We start from the raw sequence: 14340 nt of genomic DNA on the forward strand, positions 1-14340 counted from the left end.
CATCATTCAATTTTCAATTATTAAGATTTAAAATATATTTTTCAAGATTAAAAGTATGTTTTACAAATATCATGAATTATTAATTAAGGTAAAAAGATCTGATATTTTAAGAGTCTTATTGGCCAGTTTTGGGTGTCTGCAGGGGTTACTCTGTGATATAATTTAATTGTCTTTAACAGACTTTTTTTTTTCAGTTTCTTATATTTTTATTCAATTTATTTTTACATTTTCTAAACAAAATGTATGCATAAAGGGAACTGCTTGAAAGGTTTTCTTTTCAAGAATTTAATTATTTCATAAAAATGAATTTTATTTAAAAAATCAGAACGATCATCATTATAGTATAGGTTCTGTTAAATCACTATACTGTATGTATGAACTGCATTTTTGTTTACAGTACTTTTTTATTAATTGTATTTTGAATTCGATTTTATATGTATATTTTCTGTTTTTATTTTTAACTAGTTTTTAATTAGTTTAACTAGTTTAGCTGTTTTTTTAATTATTTTATTTATAGTTATAAGTTTATATTTAGTTGTTTTATTTCAATATCACTGTTGTAGTACTACAGTATATAGTTTTTGTGAATAGTTTTTATTATTTATTTTATTATTTTGAATTAGATTATATTTGTGTATTGACTGTTTTTATTTTTTATAATTTTTCATTTTAACTAGTTTAACAAATTTTATTCCTGATTTTTATCATTTCATTATTTTTATTTCATATATAGTTACTTAATTTTAAGTAAAGTAATTTGTTGTGTATTTGCAATTTTTCAGTTAACATTTTTTTGATTTATTCTTACTTTTAATGTTTATTTTATTTTTTAGAATTTAATTTTTTACTTTTAGTTAAAAATAATCACTGTGGAACAAATTTGAACATTATGCATCATATTATGGAAGTAATATGAGCTGTGATTCCCATTTCATGCTGTCTTTAATCAACACAGCCGTTTCTGTCATTTTCACATTGTTGGTAGTTTGTAATATCCTGTACTTGTCCTCCGCAGGTGAGAAGCCGTTTGAGTGCAAGCTGTGCCACCAGCGCTCACGGGACTACTCCGCCATGATCAAACACCTGCGTACCCACAATGGCGCTTCGCCCTACCAGTGCATCATCTGCCAGGAGTACTGCCCCAGCCTCTCGTCCATGCAGAAGCACATGAAGACCCACAAGCCCGAGGACGTGCCCCCAGACTGGAGGATAGAGAAGACCTACCTGTACCTCTGCTACGTGTGAGATGGGCCGACAGAACCGAATGAGAAAGTGGCGAGATGCACTCAAGGACAATTCACCTGAAGGTTTGCTTTTGGTCCAGGCCAAAGACAGTGAGGGGGCGTGGTCAAAGTGATGAAATTTGATGTGGATTTGTTTGCCCTTTTGTTTGTGACATGCATTTGTGCACATGTTTAGGATGTAACTGCACTAACATATGTTTATGAAATGGAAATGTTATATGAGGGATGGGAATTTTGAGAAAGTGTTAGGACAGTCCACCACTATGACGAGAATCCATTTGTCTGCATTCCACCTTGTTGATTGGAGAAATTCACTGCATGATCATAATTGTAGTATTTTATTCAAATAAGGATTCCCGTCATTTTTTTTCCTCCATGAAAGACACATAAGCCATAAATTTTTAAGACCCCAAGAAATCTGTCATAGGGATCATCCAGTAGGGTTCAGTTACATCACAACCATATTTTTAAATGCATATCCGTTAAAGGTCAACGTTTAGAATACGCTAGCAACCTCAAAGCTAACACACATGGACTCAAAGCCTCCTATTTTAATTTCATGGAGTCTTAATGGAGCTATTCTGAGTCTAATAAAAACATGGACCAAAGCTGAAAACTCTCACACACACACAGGAATAGAGGAGCTAAACACATTAGTGAATGAAATTATTTCTTTTTTCAATAAATTGCTCCCTTAAGTTCATTATTAGGCTCTCCAGTCCTCAATTTTCAAGTTTTTTTTTTTTTTTCATGTATAAATCCATGCGGGAATATGCACAGAGTTGGACCCATTAGTCATTTTCTTTAAAGTGTAATAAAGTGCTTAACAAAACAGCTTTTCTCAGTGGTACATCCAAATTGTGCTGCCAAGCAACTGCAGTGGATGTTCAGGGACATGTATTCAATCTTAAATAACTACACTGTGCACTTTCAGATTTTCAGAGGGCCGTTTTTTGTTGTTTTCAGCACCATTTCTGCATTTAGTGCATTCAGACGAAGCCGGAGAGGTGAATCTCTGTGATTTGCTTGCATTTCAGTCACTTTCGCACCAAATAGTACAGCATATCAGTTGATTTCTTTTTTTATGTTCACATGGTTACATGACAAAATCACAGTTTTGCAACTACAGGCATTTTAGTCTTATGAAATGTTAATATCGTACTCATAAATCAAATTATGAATTAAAAAGAGATTATTTTTTACATTTACAAACCGCAATGCAGTATGTTTCTGCAGTCTTCTGCTGAGGATATCTGTAGTTAGCTCACCGTTGTAGTTTGTGCTCTGTCATCTCTGTTTGAATGTTTTACTTGAATTGCCTAATTGTGTTACCTCACATGCTAGATTTATTTTTGTTCTAGACTTTTTCTCTCATTTCCTGCTGAGCTTTGTTTAAGAGCTGTACAACGCATTAAGAATGCCACATCATCAGGCCCAATTGAAATCGGAGAGAAATTTGAGAGACAATTGGAACATTTGTTCGCAACATTCTACATATTTGCTGCCCCTTATGTTTATGTTTTGGTTAATTGATAAATGTTTTATCTATCAATAAGACTGTAGTACTTTAGTACTTTACATTAAGGCATTTTACTATGTTTAAATCTATTCTGCACTACTTAAATTGTAAAGATGTGGTCACATTTGCCTTTTGTTTGGCATATATCAACAGGCAAAATCAAAATAACTCATGGCAATATGTATCGATTTAATTTTTGGTGTGCAGTTTGTACAATCTCAATCTTATTTACACTGTTTGTATGCTCTGCTTACACCCATTGATGGTTTAGTTCAGGGGTGGAACTTCATGCTTGCGTATTTTTCTAAAAATCATCAATTTATGCACCAAACAAATTGTTCAAATTCATACAAAATCACCTCCAAATAAAATACTTATGTTTTCTTATGAGATCAGGTTGGAAATCTAGTCTTACATAAGAGTGAAAGATACCCATTTTGGGAATCACATCATACTAGGGTTGTCCCATATCAATCGACTAACCGTTAGTCAACCAGAAGAGGAAACTTTACATGGCCACTCAATCTGATGTTGAAGCGGAACAGTAATGCTCACTGCGTGACAGATGGAGGCGCCGGTGCGCTCACGTAGCCTACTCCTAAAATACTTTGACATTTTTGGTCATACAGATAAGAGTAAACTATCTTTAGAATTGGTAAAGTTTGTGGGCACTCACAATAACAACAAAACATTGCGCTTTTGTAAAATAATGAAAGCAAATAGGATGCGCTATCTGCCATCTCTGTTTGTGGAATTGAGCGTGAAACTCCAAAAGTTTGTATACTTGCCTTACAGATCTATAGAGAGCGAAATGTCTACTTTCAAATGAACCTATTAAAACACAAATTCAATATTATGTAATCCGTATGAAACGCACACACAGGCACATCCACTGCTGAAAAGAAGTGAAAGAAAACACTATAGTGTATAGCCTCATTACTGTTTTTTCCTGACATTCATAATCATTGACCTTTGCAGTGCACTTTGGCAAGCTTTATATGACTATTATAAGCTCATTATAATGATTTAAATGGTTTATTAATAAATGTGCGATTAGTCGACTAATGAACAACTGCTAATCAACCAAAAAATATTTAGTCGAGGACAGCCCTACATCATACACATTCATACGAAATCACCCCCTCGTCAAATAGTTACCTTTTTTTCATGAGATCAGGTTATAAATGCAGTCATTTCAATAAGAATCAACCTGATCAGGAACTTTACATGAGGGCGAAAGATTTCCATACACGCAAGTTTCGCAACAGGCTGAAATTCATATTTTTTTTAAATCGAACATTTTCATATGAACCACATTATACTCATTCATACGAAAATGCCATCTCATAAAAGAGTTACCTTTTCTCGTAAGATCAGGTTGGAAAACCAGTCACTTAAAAAAATAAAATAAAAATACAATCTAAATGATCAGGAATTTCATGTGAGAGCAAAACATTAACACTTGTACAGATTTTGTAACGAGTTTAAAGGTAGGGTAGGTGATTTCGGAGAGGCTAGCAAGAGAAAGCTAGCTTTGAAAGCATAAGATCCCACCCTCCCTGTAAATCAATCTCCAAATCCACACCTCCTCCAAATCACATGAACCTGCACAGGCAAACCAGAGGCTAAACAGTGACACAATGAGAGATGGGTTTGGTACAGGGTTGAATGCAACACTATCAGACTAACTTGTTTCTCTTTCACCACTTCATGCTTAACGTCTATTCTCTAAAAATCTTTTGTTTTTCATATAAGTAGCGTGCATTCATTTAAAATTCACCCATCACTACAGTATTGACAATACAACTTTTTCACTTATGAAATGATTCTGAAATTTGCTAATGTGACCACATCTTAAATGCTGATTCCGTCTGGGTCTGTAAATTATTTGGTGTTGTTTTAGCGTTAAGCATAGTACTAGTGTGCATATCTGCCTCTCGGCCTTTAGTTTCAGGGCTACCTCTACTCTGCTCTCAGTTTTGCACTAAAGCAAAAGCACATTTTTGTTTCGCTTGTAACTAGCATTTTCATTCACACCCACTCTTATGTTTCCATTCACTAGGAAAAAAAAAGACAGAAAAAAAAACAGTTAATTTGTCATTATATTTACACTCCTTACGATAAAACGTATTCAGCCTGAAAGGGGTAGATGCATACATTCTAGATGATTTTAGAATAGCATTGAGAAAATGTTTAGTTATTAGATACTTGAGGGGATAAACTTGAAACAATGTGAATAAAAATGATGTTTTTATGTGAAAATTGTTCAAGCGGTAAGTCATCAGAGATGTTGTACTGATGCTTGCAGTTACGTGGAAAAGTTTGCTAGAGAAGACAAAAACAAATAGGTGATTTTCTGTGAAAATAAATCTCTCGACAAGAGCCAAACACGGCACTTTGATAAGGGAATATGTTGTATTTTTGTATGGGGTATTGTGCGACCCGTTCTTTTTTCTTTATCTTTTTTTCATTTTGAGTGAGGCAAATATTTTGACAGTATCTTTTGCATTTGTGCTTGTTCTTGATTTGCGTGGAAAATTGTTTCCTTGTGCTTATTTTACAATGTTAAACATATACAAGTAGTAGATGTTTGTAAAAACATATTGTAGTTATTGCTGCTGGGTGTCAGTTCATACAATGATGATGATGATTCCACATTTTGAGTATAAAATGACTGTGAGTGAACTAATGCCAAGAGCTGTAGGTCAAAGGAGCACAAGCGACCTGTAAGACATGAAAAATAAAGCTATCTGTGTGTTTGTATCGTGTTCACCGCTCACTGTAAGATAAGAGTCACCTACAGTATACGGTCTGTACTGGTCCTTGTGTGTGCAGTGTAAGTCAATGTGGTCGACTTGTTCAGTGTTAAATACATGCACCGGTTAGCAACAAAGAGGTGCTCTGACAGACACCCTGTAAATGATTTGATACATCATCTGCCCTGTATTTTTGTCTTTATGCAAAGTCACCTTGATATGAACTGTGCTCTTAGGCAATCAGGGATGCCTTCACTTTACTCACAGAACATTATAGATATCAATTTTAGGATAAACACCTACACTCTTCATTTTTTTATCCATTATGGCTACTACATTTAGTTTTGTAATCCCCTTTTCAGTCCCCACAAGCAATAAATCTACAAGTCAGCATTGAAGTGAAAACTTGGCATCCCTGCTGCTGTATCACTGTGTTTTACTTTGCTCTCCGACAGGAAGTAGCCATGTCACTCAGTGCGCCCATATTTGTGCCATTGTTACACAAATTAATACTCGGACTGAGGATCCACATGGGACCAAATGGCCATTTTCGCTCCATTTGCCTTGTTCTAGTGACAAGACTGTGTTCTTGGTGTCGAAATGGTTTTACATTCGTTGTGTTTTACTTTATTGTATTGTCTACCTCAGCACCAGTTCGTTGTGTAACTTTTAAAAGGTGCCCAATTATTGTTACTTTGTTTTGTGCATAGATTTTGTATTATAGCATTGTAGGGTTTTTGTTCTCTTTGTTTCAGCATAGAGATGCTGTTTTGAAGCACTGTGTGGTGAATTTGATGCTGCAGATAGAGGTGTAGATTCCCTTTCCCTTCTCTATGTGGGTTCAGACACATCTCTGTGTACGTCAGTGTTCAAAAATAAACTTGTAAACAGAAATGTCATGAGACTGAGAGTATTTCTTCACCGTTTGTCGCTTTCTGTGTGAGAACTGTTCCTTTTTTAGCAGGGGATATGGCGTGGGATATGATGATTTTTGTTTCATTAACAGTAGGCTATGGGAGTGTTGGGTTTAAGGGCCTCTACAGTTGTGTTTGGGGATTACGCCCTCTAGTGGCAACTTGAACTCGACACTAACAAACATTTCCAATCTATTTCTTAATAGAATACACTTTATTTCTCATGAAGTTACATCATTGCCTTTATTTCCCCAGTTACACTACTCCTTAAGGGCAGTGGACAACCGGGAGGTACATTTTGTAAAACCAAAGCAAATCGTCAATAGATGGTTCCTTCAAATAAACATTGTGACATACAATATATGAAAGATGGTGAATAAATTAAATGAATCAACAACAGTAACATTTCCCATTAAGATCTGAATGTGAACTACTTTTAAAAAGATTTTAAAATAAATAAATAAATAATACAATTGTAAATAAAACAAAGATTGTTGGAGTATGTTGTACAAGAGAATGTTATTTCAGTCTTTCTACTACAAAAACTTCAGCATGTTACTAGTCATTTCTTTGCAGTTAGTAAAATTTACAAAAGTTAAAATTGATGTTATTCAGTGTATGGTAGCCTATGATGGATATTTTAGTAAAAATTCATGTTTTTGCTTGGTTATTAGATAAAATAATCTTCAATAAAATCAATAGCCTAAAATGAAAAGCTAGTAAATTTTGTCAACCCTGTTGTAAGAATTGTAAGTAATACTGCTCAAACATTATCAAAAAAATATCTTTAACAAAATTTTATTATAAACTAGTAGCAATTAAGCAGTGACAAGTTCGTTTTACCTACATTTACAAATGTTTTTCTTTTTTCTTTTTTTTTTTAATATAGCTGTTTATTTGATGTTCATTGTAAAAGTAAAATAAAATTGACAGCTTTAATTCATGTTCAGAGAAATTATAAAGCAAATAGCAAATAAAACCACTTATATGATTTCTTTGAGAAACACTCTACATAATTTCTTACAGGGATCAAATCTGTTTCTGTTCTTTTCTTCTTTTTTCACCAATTGCCAAAATATATTTAATGGCCACTATTAAACCATTGATTTCTAAAGTCGATTATCAGTGCAGTTGTTGGTTTTGGTTGGTGACAATATACATTTCTCTATAATGCAAATATTATATTGTTGATAAAATACCCCTGAATAAATAATATAGATTGAGTGATAATCGTGATCATATATAAGCCACATAAGGGAACATCTAATGTTTGTAAACATCGTAGAACACAATAGAATAAACTTATTTGTTACAAATGCAGTTTTTCAAGTGACTTCATAAACATATCATGCTCTTTTCAGAACAACTCTACAAAGTATTAGGAAATATGTCAATCAAACTGTAATGTCATCCCATGTGATTCACCTAGCTGTTTACCTGTGGAATGGCATTAAAGCCTTGGTGGCTCATTAGGTCTGATGAAAGTAATTAACACTGCCATTAATTATTAAAACAGACCCTCTATTTAGCCTTTTAATTGGTAATAAGCATGTTTGTTTGGAAAGTAATCAGTGTGACTGAGGCATTAGCTAACTGCCAACTGTTAACAAGGAAAAGCCTGAACAAATGACATGTTGTAATGACCTGTGAGCTGTAATGAGGCCTATAGTGAAAACAGCTTACAAACACTAAGGATTAAGTCCCAAAAGACAGTTTTTCACTTGTACCTGCTTTTTCTTCTGTCACAGATGTTGCTTCTGTACAGCTGATCTCTGAAAAGCTGTGTTTGTTTGTTTTATCTATAGAGCGCAATTAAAACAATGCAATGTTGACCAGTGTGCTGTACAATAGCAACTTGTAAAAAGGAGACCAAAAGCAAAGAAGGAAAAGGAGTATACCATAAATAAGCAAGTAAAACAAACATCATAGCAAAGAACGAGACCCGCTTTGTTTAACTCTACCAAATACAGTTTCACATTTCTTTTAAAAGAACCCAATGTAGGTAAAAGTTTAAGATATAAAGGCAAGCTATTCCAACACTTTGGGCCCACCACTGAAAATGCCCGGTCACCACTCAGTTTTAATCTTGTGCTAGGGACGTCTAGAATCATCTGGTTTGATTACCTTAGAATCCTTTGAGGTTTGTGTAAATGTAAAAGATCAGTTATATAAGAGGGAGCCAGATTGTGTTAGACTTTATATGCTAAGATAAGTAATTTAAAATCAACCATGTAGTGAATTGGAAGCCAAAGTAATGTAGCTAAGATAGGTGTTATATGCTGGTGTTTACGAACACTCATCAGTAATCTAGCAGCGGCACTAACTGTAAGCGAGTTAACAGTGTTTGGCTCACACCTGCATACAAATAGTTACAATAGTCCAGGCTTACAGATATAAAGGCATGAATAAGCTTTTCAAAATTGTTAGGTGAGAGAAACGATTTTTTGACCCTCTGATGTCACATGGACTACTTTAATGATGTTTTTCTTACCTTTCTGGACATGCACAGTATACCGTGCACACAGTTTCAATGGAGGGACTGAGAGCTCTCGGACTAAATCTAAAATATCTTAAACAGTGTTCCGAAGATAAACGGAGGTCTCACGGGTTTGGAACAACATGAGGGTGAATTATTAATGACATAATTTAGATTTTTGGGTGAATAACGATTTTACCATAGCTAGTAATCTCACCTGAAATAAACAAGATCTGTTTATCAAAGAGACATTCAAAGAGACATCAAACTGAACCCCAAGATTCTTAAAGGGTTAGTTCACCCAATAATCAAAATGGCGCCATTAATAACTCACCCTCATGTCGTTCCAAACCTGTGAGACCTCTGTTCATCTTCGGAACACAGTTTAAGATATTTTAGATTTAGTCCGAGAGCTCTCAGTCCCTCCATTGAAACTGTGTGCACGGTATAATGTCCATGTCCAGAAAGGTAATAAAAACATAATCAAAGTAGTCCATGTGACATCAGAGGGTCAGTTAGAATTTTTTGAAGCATCGAAAATACATTTTGGTCCAAAAATAACAAAAACTATGACTTTCTTCAGTATTTTCTTCTCTTCCGTGTCTTTTGTGAGAGAGTTCAAACCTCTGCAGTGAAGTGATATCCAGTTCGCGAATGAATCACTCGATGTAACCGGATCTTCTAGAACAAGTTCACCAAATCGAACTGAATCGTTTAAAACGGTTCGCATCTCCATTAACTTTTTTAACGTGGCTGACACTCCCTCTGAGTTAAAACAAACCAATATCCCAGGGTAATTCTTGTACTCGAACAGTACACTGACTGAACTGCTGTGAAGAGAGAACTGAAGATGAACACAAAGCCGAGCCAGATAACGAACAAAAGTTTGGAGCGTTCTCGAGTCAAGAACCGGTTGCATCGGTTTTCGGATCACCAGTAGTTTTTTCAGACAGTTCGATTCAATAGACCGGTTGAGGAAAACGGTTCACCGGTTCTATTGCGCTCGACCTAATGACTTCATTTTCGATTATTGCCCTTGGTTCAAGCCTTCGGTTTACCTGGGCTCATAACATTAGCACAGAATCAGTTCAGAATCAATCACCAAAAGAACCAGTTCGGAGTTCAGAGTCAATCTTTTGTTCGTTATCTGGCTCGGCTTGGTGTTCATCTTCAGTTCTCTTTTCACAGCAATTCAGTCAGTGTACTGTTTGAGTAAATGAATTACTCTGGGATCTTGGTTTGTTTGAACTCAGAGGGAGTGTCAGCCACATTAATAAAGTTAACAGCTTAAGTCATTTGTGGATTAACTCTTTTTGGAGACGCAAACTGTTTTAAACGATTCAGTTCGATTTGGTGAACTGGTTCAAGAAGATCCAGTTACATCGAATGATTCATTCGCGAACTGGATATCACTACACTGCAGTGCTCTCTCACAAGAGACTCTGAAGAGAAGACAATGATGAATAAAGTCGTAGTTTTTGCTATTTTTGGACCAAAATGTATTTTCGATGCTTCAAAAAATTCTAATTGACCCTCTGATGTCACATGGACTACTTTGATGATGTTTTTCTTACCTTTCTGGACATGGACAGTATACTGTGCACACAGTTTCAATGGAGGGACTGAGAGCCTCACTGAGGTCTCACAGGTTTGGACAACATGAGGGTGAGTTATTAATTACATAATTTTGATTATTGGGTAAACTAACCTTTTAAAGGGTTCTTTCCACTCACCACTGTCAAAGCACTACAACACTGAGTGAGACTGGGTAACACTGGGAAAACTTAACTGTTCCACTGGGAACTGGGACACCTTACCCATCCTTCCCGAGGGAGTTTTTGGAAGCAAATAAACATATAGCATCTGTTTAGGTGTATATGGAGAATTTGGAGGTGATTGTAACTTTCTTGGAAGGCAGAAGTCTGCCTGGGAAACTCCGGCTCTAAGGCTATATCGTGGACTATACACATATGAGTACTGCTTAGGTCTCAATATGGGACCCAGCCTTCCATGGTTCTCACGGATTTATCATGAAGGCCGCTGGTCTGGGTAGTATCTCAATGCTCGGACGGGACAGAGCAAAGCCAGGGCTGGTTCTGCTTTCTCCAGGGGCAATGCTTGCAGGTTCATCACTTGGTCTTTGAAGGGTGTAGTGGGAACCTTGGGCACGTAGCTGGGCCAGGATTTCAGGATTACCTGGGAGTCAGCCGGCCCAAACTCTGGGCATGATTCGTTGACCAGAAATGCATGCATTTGATGGAGGCCAGTGCAAGCAGGAGCAGAGTTTTTCATTAAGAATCTTTAGCTTAACTGAATGCAAAGGCTTGAATGGGCCCTGCTGTAGATTTTAGCACTAGAGTCAGGTCCCAAGAGGGTATAGAGTGGGACCGGGAAGGATTTAACCTCCTGGCCCCTCTAAGGAACCTGATGACGAGGTCATGCTTACCTAAAGACTTCCCATTCACAGGATCATGATATGCAGCAATAGCAGCAACCTGGATTTTGAGGGTGGAGGGAGACAGCCTTTGCACCAGCCTTTGTTACAGAATGGAAAGCACAAATGCAAATGGGCATCTCCGGGGGTCTTCTTGGCAAGAAGAACACCACTCGATGAACAGGTTCCACTTCAAGGTGTAAGTGTGTCTTATAGACAGTGCTCTCGCTGAAGTGATGGTGTTCACTTCCTCCTGGGGTAGGTCACCTAGAACCTCTGTGTCCCATCCAGAGACCAATCATAGAGTTTCTAAAGGTCTGGTCTCTCAGTCAGTTGATCCTTCCTCAGAGGAATCAGCCAAGGGGGAGATGTCATGAGGAGCACCAGTTTGGGGAACTTGGTCCGACTGGGCCAATACAGCACCACTAGCAAGACTTGCTCCTTGTTCTCCCGCTGACTTTGCACAGTGTCTGTGCAAGAAGACTCACTGGGGAAATGCATATTTGAGAAGGCTTTGCGGCCAGCTGAGTGCCAGTGTGTCTGTGCTGAGTGTTCCCCCGTTTAGGCAGTAGAACAACTGGCAGTGAGAGGTCTCTGGAGAAGCAAACAGGTCTACCTGAGTGGCTCTGAAATGGCTCCAAATCAGCTTAACCATCTGGGCATGCAGTTCCAATTCTCCGGATTGCCGGTTGTTAACTGAGAAGATGCGCCAAAAAACGCTGAAAATGAAGTGGATTTGCCGTATCATTTACCTGAGCACAAGAAATAGGTAGTTCAGGCTGAATTAGGCGCTATGCTTGACATGGGGGTAATAGAATCTAATAGTAACTGGGCGAGCCCGATAGTTTTAGTTCCGAAAACGGACGGCTCAATCCGGTTCTGTGTTGATTACCGCAAGGTGAATGCTGTGTCGAAATCCAACGCGTATCCAATGCCGTGGGTTGACGAGTTGCTTGATCAGCTAGGTACGGCTCGTTTTTATTCGACATTGGACTTAACAAGGGGCTATTGGCAGATCCCCTTGTCTCCATTGTCCAGAGAAAAGACAGTTTTCACAACGCCGTTTGGATTACACCAATATGTTACCCTTCCGTTTGGCTTGTTCAGGGCCCCAGCTACCTTTCAGCGCCTCATGGATAGAATTCTGCGGCCCCATGCTGCATATGCAGCTGCCTACCTGGATGATATCATTATATTTAGTAATGATTGGCAGTGGCATATGCAGCATCTGAGGGGCTCACGGCCAACCCAAAGAAGTGTGCGATTGGGTGTGTGGAAGTAAGGTATCTGGGCTTCCACTTGGGGCATGGGCAGGTGCGTCCCCAAATTGATAAGACAGCCGCTATTGCGACCTGCCCAAGTCCCAAGACCAAAATGGAGGTAAGGCAGTTCTTGGGGCTGGCGGGCTATTCTAGACGGTTTATTCCTAATTATTCAGACCTCACCAGCCCTTTGACTGACCTTACTAAAAAGGAGGTGCCAGATACGGTCCAGTGGACGGAGCCGTGTCAGCAGGCCTTAATCAGGTCAAGGCTGCTCTGTGTGGCGGGCCGTTGTTACACTCTCCTGATTTTTCTCTCCCTTTTCTTTTGCAGACAGATGCGTCGGACAGGGGGCTGGGGGCAGTCCTGTCCCAGGAGATAGACGGGGAGGAACGGCCGGTGCTGTACATTAGCCGGAAGCTCTCGAAGAGAGAGGCTAAGTACAGCACCATCTAGAAAGAGTGCCTTGCCATCAGATGGGCTGTCCTCAACCTCCGCTATTATCTCCTGGGATGGGAGTTCACCCTCTGTTCGGACCACGCTCCGCTGCAGTGGCTGCTTCGCATGAAGGATATCAACGCGCGGATCACTCGTTGGTATCTAGCTCTTCAGCCTTTTAAGTTCAAGGTGATCCACAGGCCGGGAGTTCAGTTGGTGGTTGCCGACTTCCTCTCCAGAAATGGGAGGGGGGGGGGGCTGCAGGCCGGATGGCTCCCCGGCCTGAGTCGGGCGGTGGGGGTATGTGGCAGGGGGGCGTGGGTTAGCGAAGTCTGCAGTGGGAGAGAGAATCAGGAGACGAGCGGTAAGTGAGTGGTTTAGGCAAAAATTATCATCACCTGTTTCTTGTTCTAGTAATTGGCGTGGAGAGAGTTTAAAACGCCAGGAGAGTCGGAAGCAAGCGAGAGAAAGACGGACTGCTGACCCAAGCCAGAAACCCAAACCAGAAGAAGTAAAATGAAACTAGTGTTGACGTGTCAGAATAAGAGTCACCGTTTGGGTGTTTGTAACCTTTTAGTTCTTTTTGTTTATAATAAACCTGTCAGCAGTCCAGTCGACCCCTTTGTCCTCTTCCTTCCATCCCACAAACTTTGCTACACGTACCTTTAAACTTTAAATGAAACAGCATTTTTTTATGGTTTGGCTGGTCCTGCAACTTATAGTCAGGTGCGACTTATCAAAATTAATTTGACATGAACCGAGAGAAATGAACCAAGAGAAAACATTACCGTCTACAGCCGCAGAGGGCCCTCTATGCTGCTCAGGGTTCCTGTAGTCTACACTGAAAACATACAGTGCCCTCTAGCGGCTGTAGACCGTAATGTTTTCTCTTGGTTCTTGGTTCTAAATAAATGTGACTTATAGTCCAGTGCGACTTATATATGATTTTTCCTCGTCATTACATATTTTTGGACTGATGCGACTTATACTCAGGTGCTACTTATAGTCCGAAAGATACGGTAGGTAAACCGGAACCGGGAACACTTCCCATAACATCCGATGTACTTGCTACATCATTAGAAGAATGGCATCTACGCTAATATTAGTCTGTTTCTCTCTTATTCCGAGGTCACCGACACCACCAGATCCAGTCTGTATCCAGATCAGAGGGTCACTGCAGTCACCCGGATCCAGTACGTATCCAGACCAGATGGTGGATCAGCACCTAGAAAGGACCTCCACAGCCCTGAAATGACAGTGGAGACCAGGACAACTAGAGCCCCAGATACAGATCCCC

General features: G+C 38.7%; 1 protein-coding gene across 1 annotated transcript in view; it reads left to right on the top strand.

Annotated features, from left to right (window-relative positions):
* zbtb16b (zinc finger and BTB domain containing 16b) overlaps positions 1-6413 on the top strand; it is a 51524-nt gene extending 45111 nt beyond the window's left edge. Inside the window, exon 7 of the mRNA XM_052576034.1 lies at positions 1016-6413. Coding sequence (XP_052431994.1) covers positions 1016-1245 — 230 coding nt within the window. The 3' untranslated portion in view covers positions 1246-6413. The remainder of the gene's footprint in view (positions 1-1015) is intronic.
* The last annotated feature ends 7927 nt before the right edge of the window (positions 6414-14340 follow it).

This window comes from Carassius gibelio, chromosome B15 (assembly GCF_023724105.1).
Source record: "Carassius gibelio isolate Cgi1373 ecotype wild population from Czech Republic chromosome B15, carGib1.2-hapl.c, whole genome shotgun sequence".
NCBI classification, from domain to species: Eukaryota; Metazoa; Chordata; class Actinopteri; order Cypriniformes; family Cyprinidae; genus Carassius; species Carassius gibelio.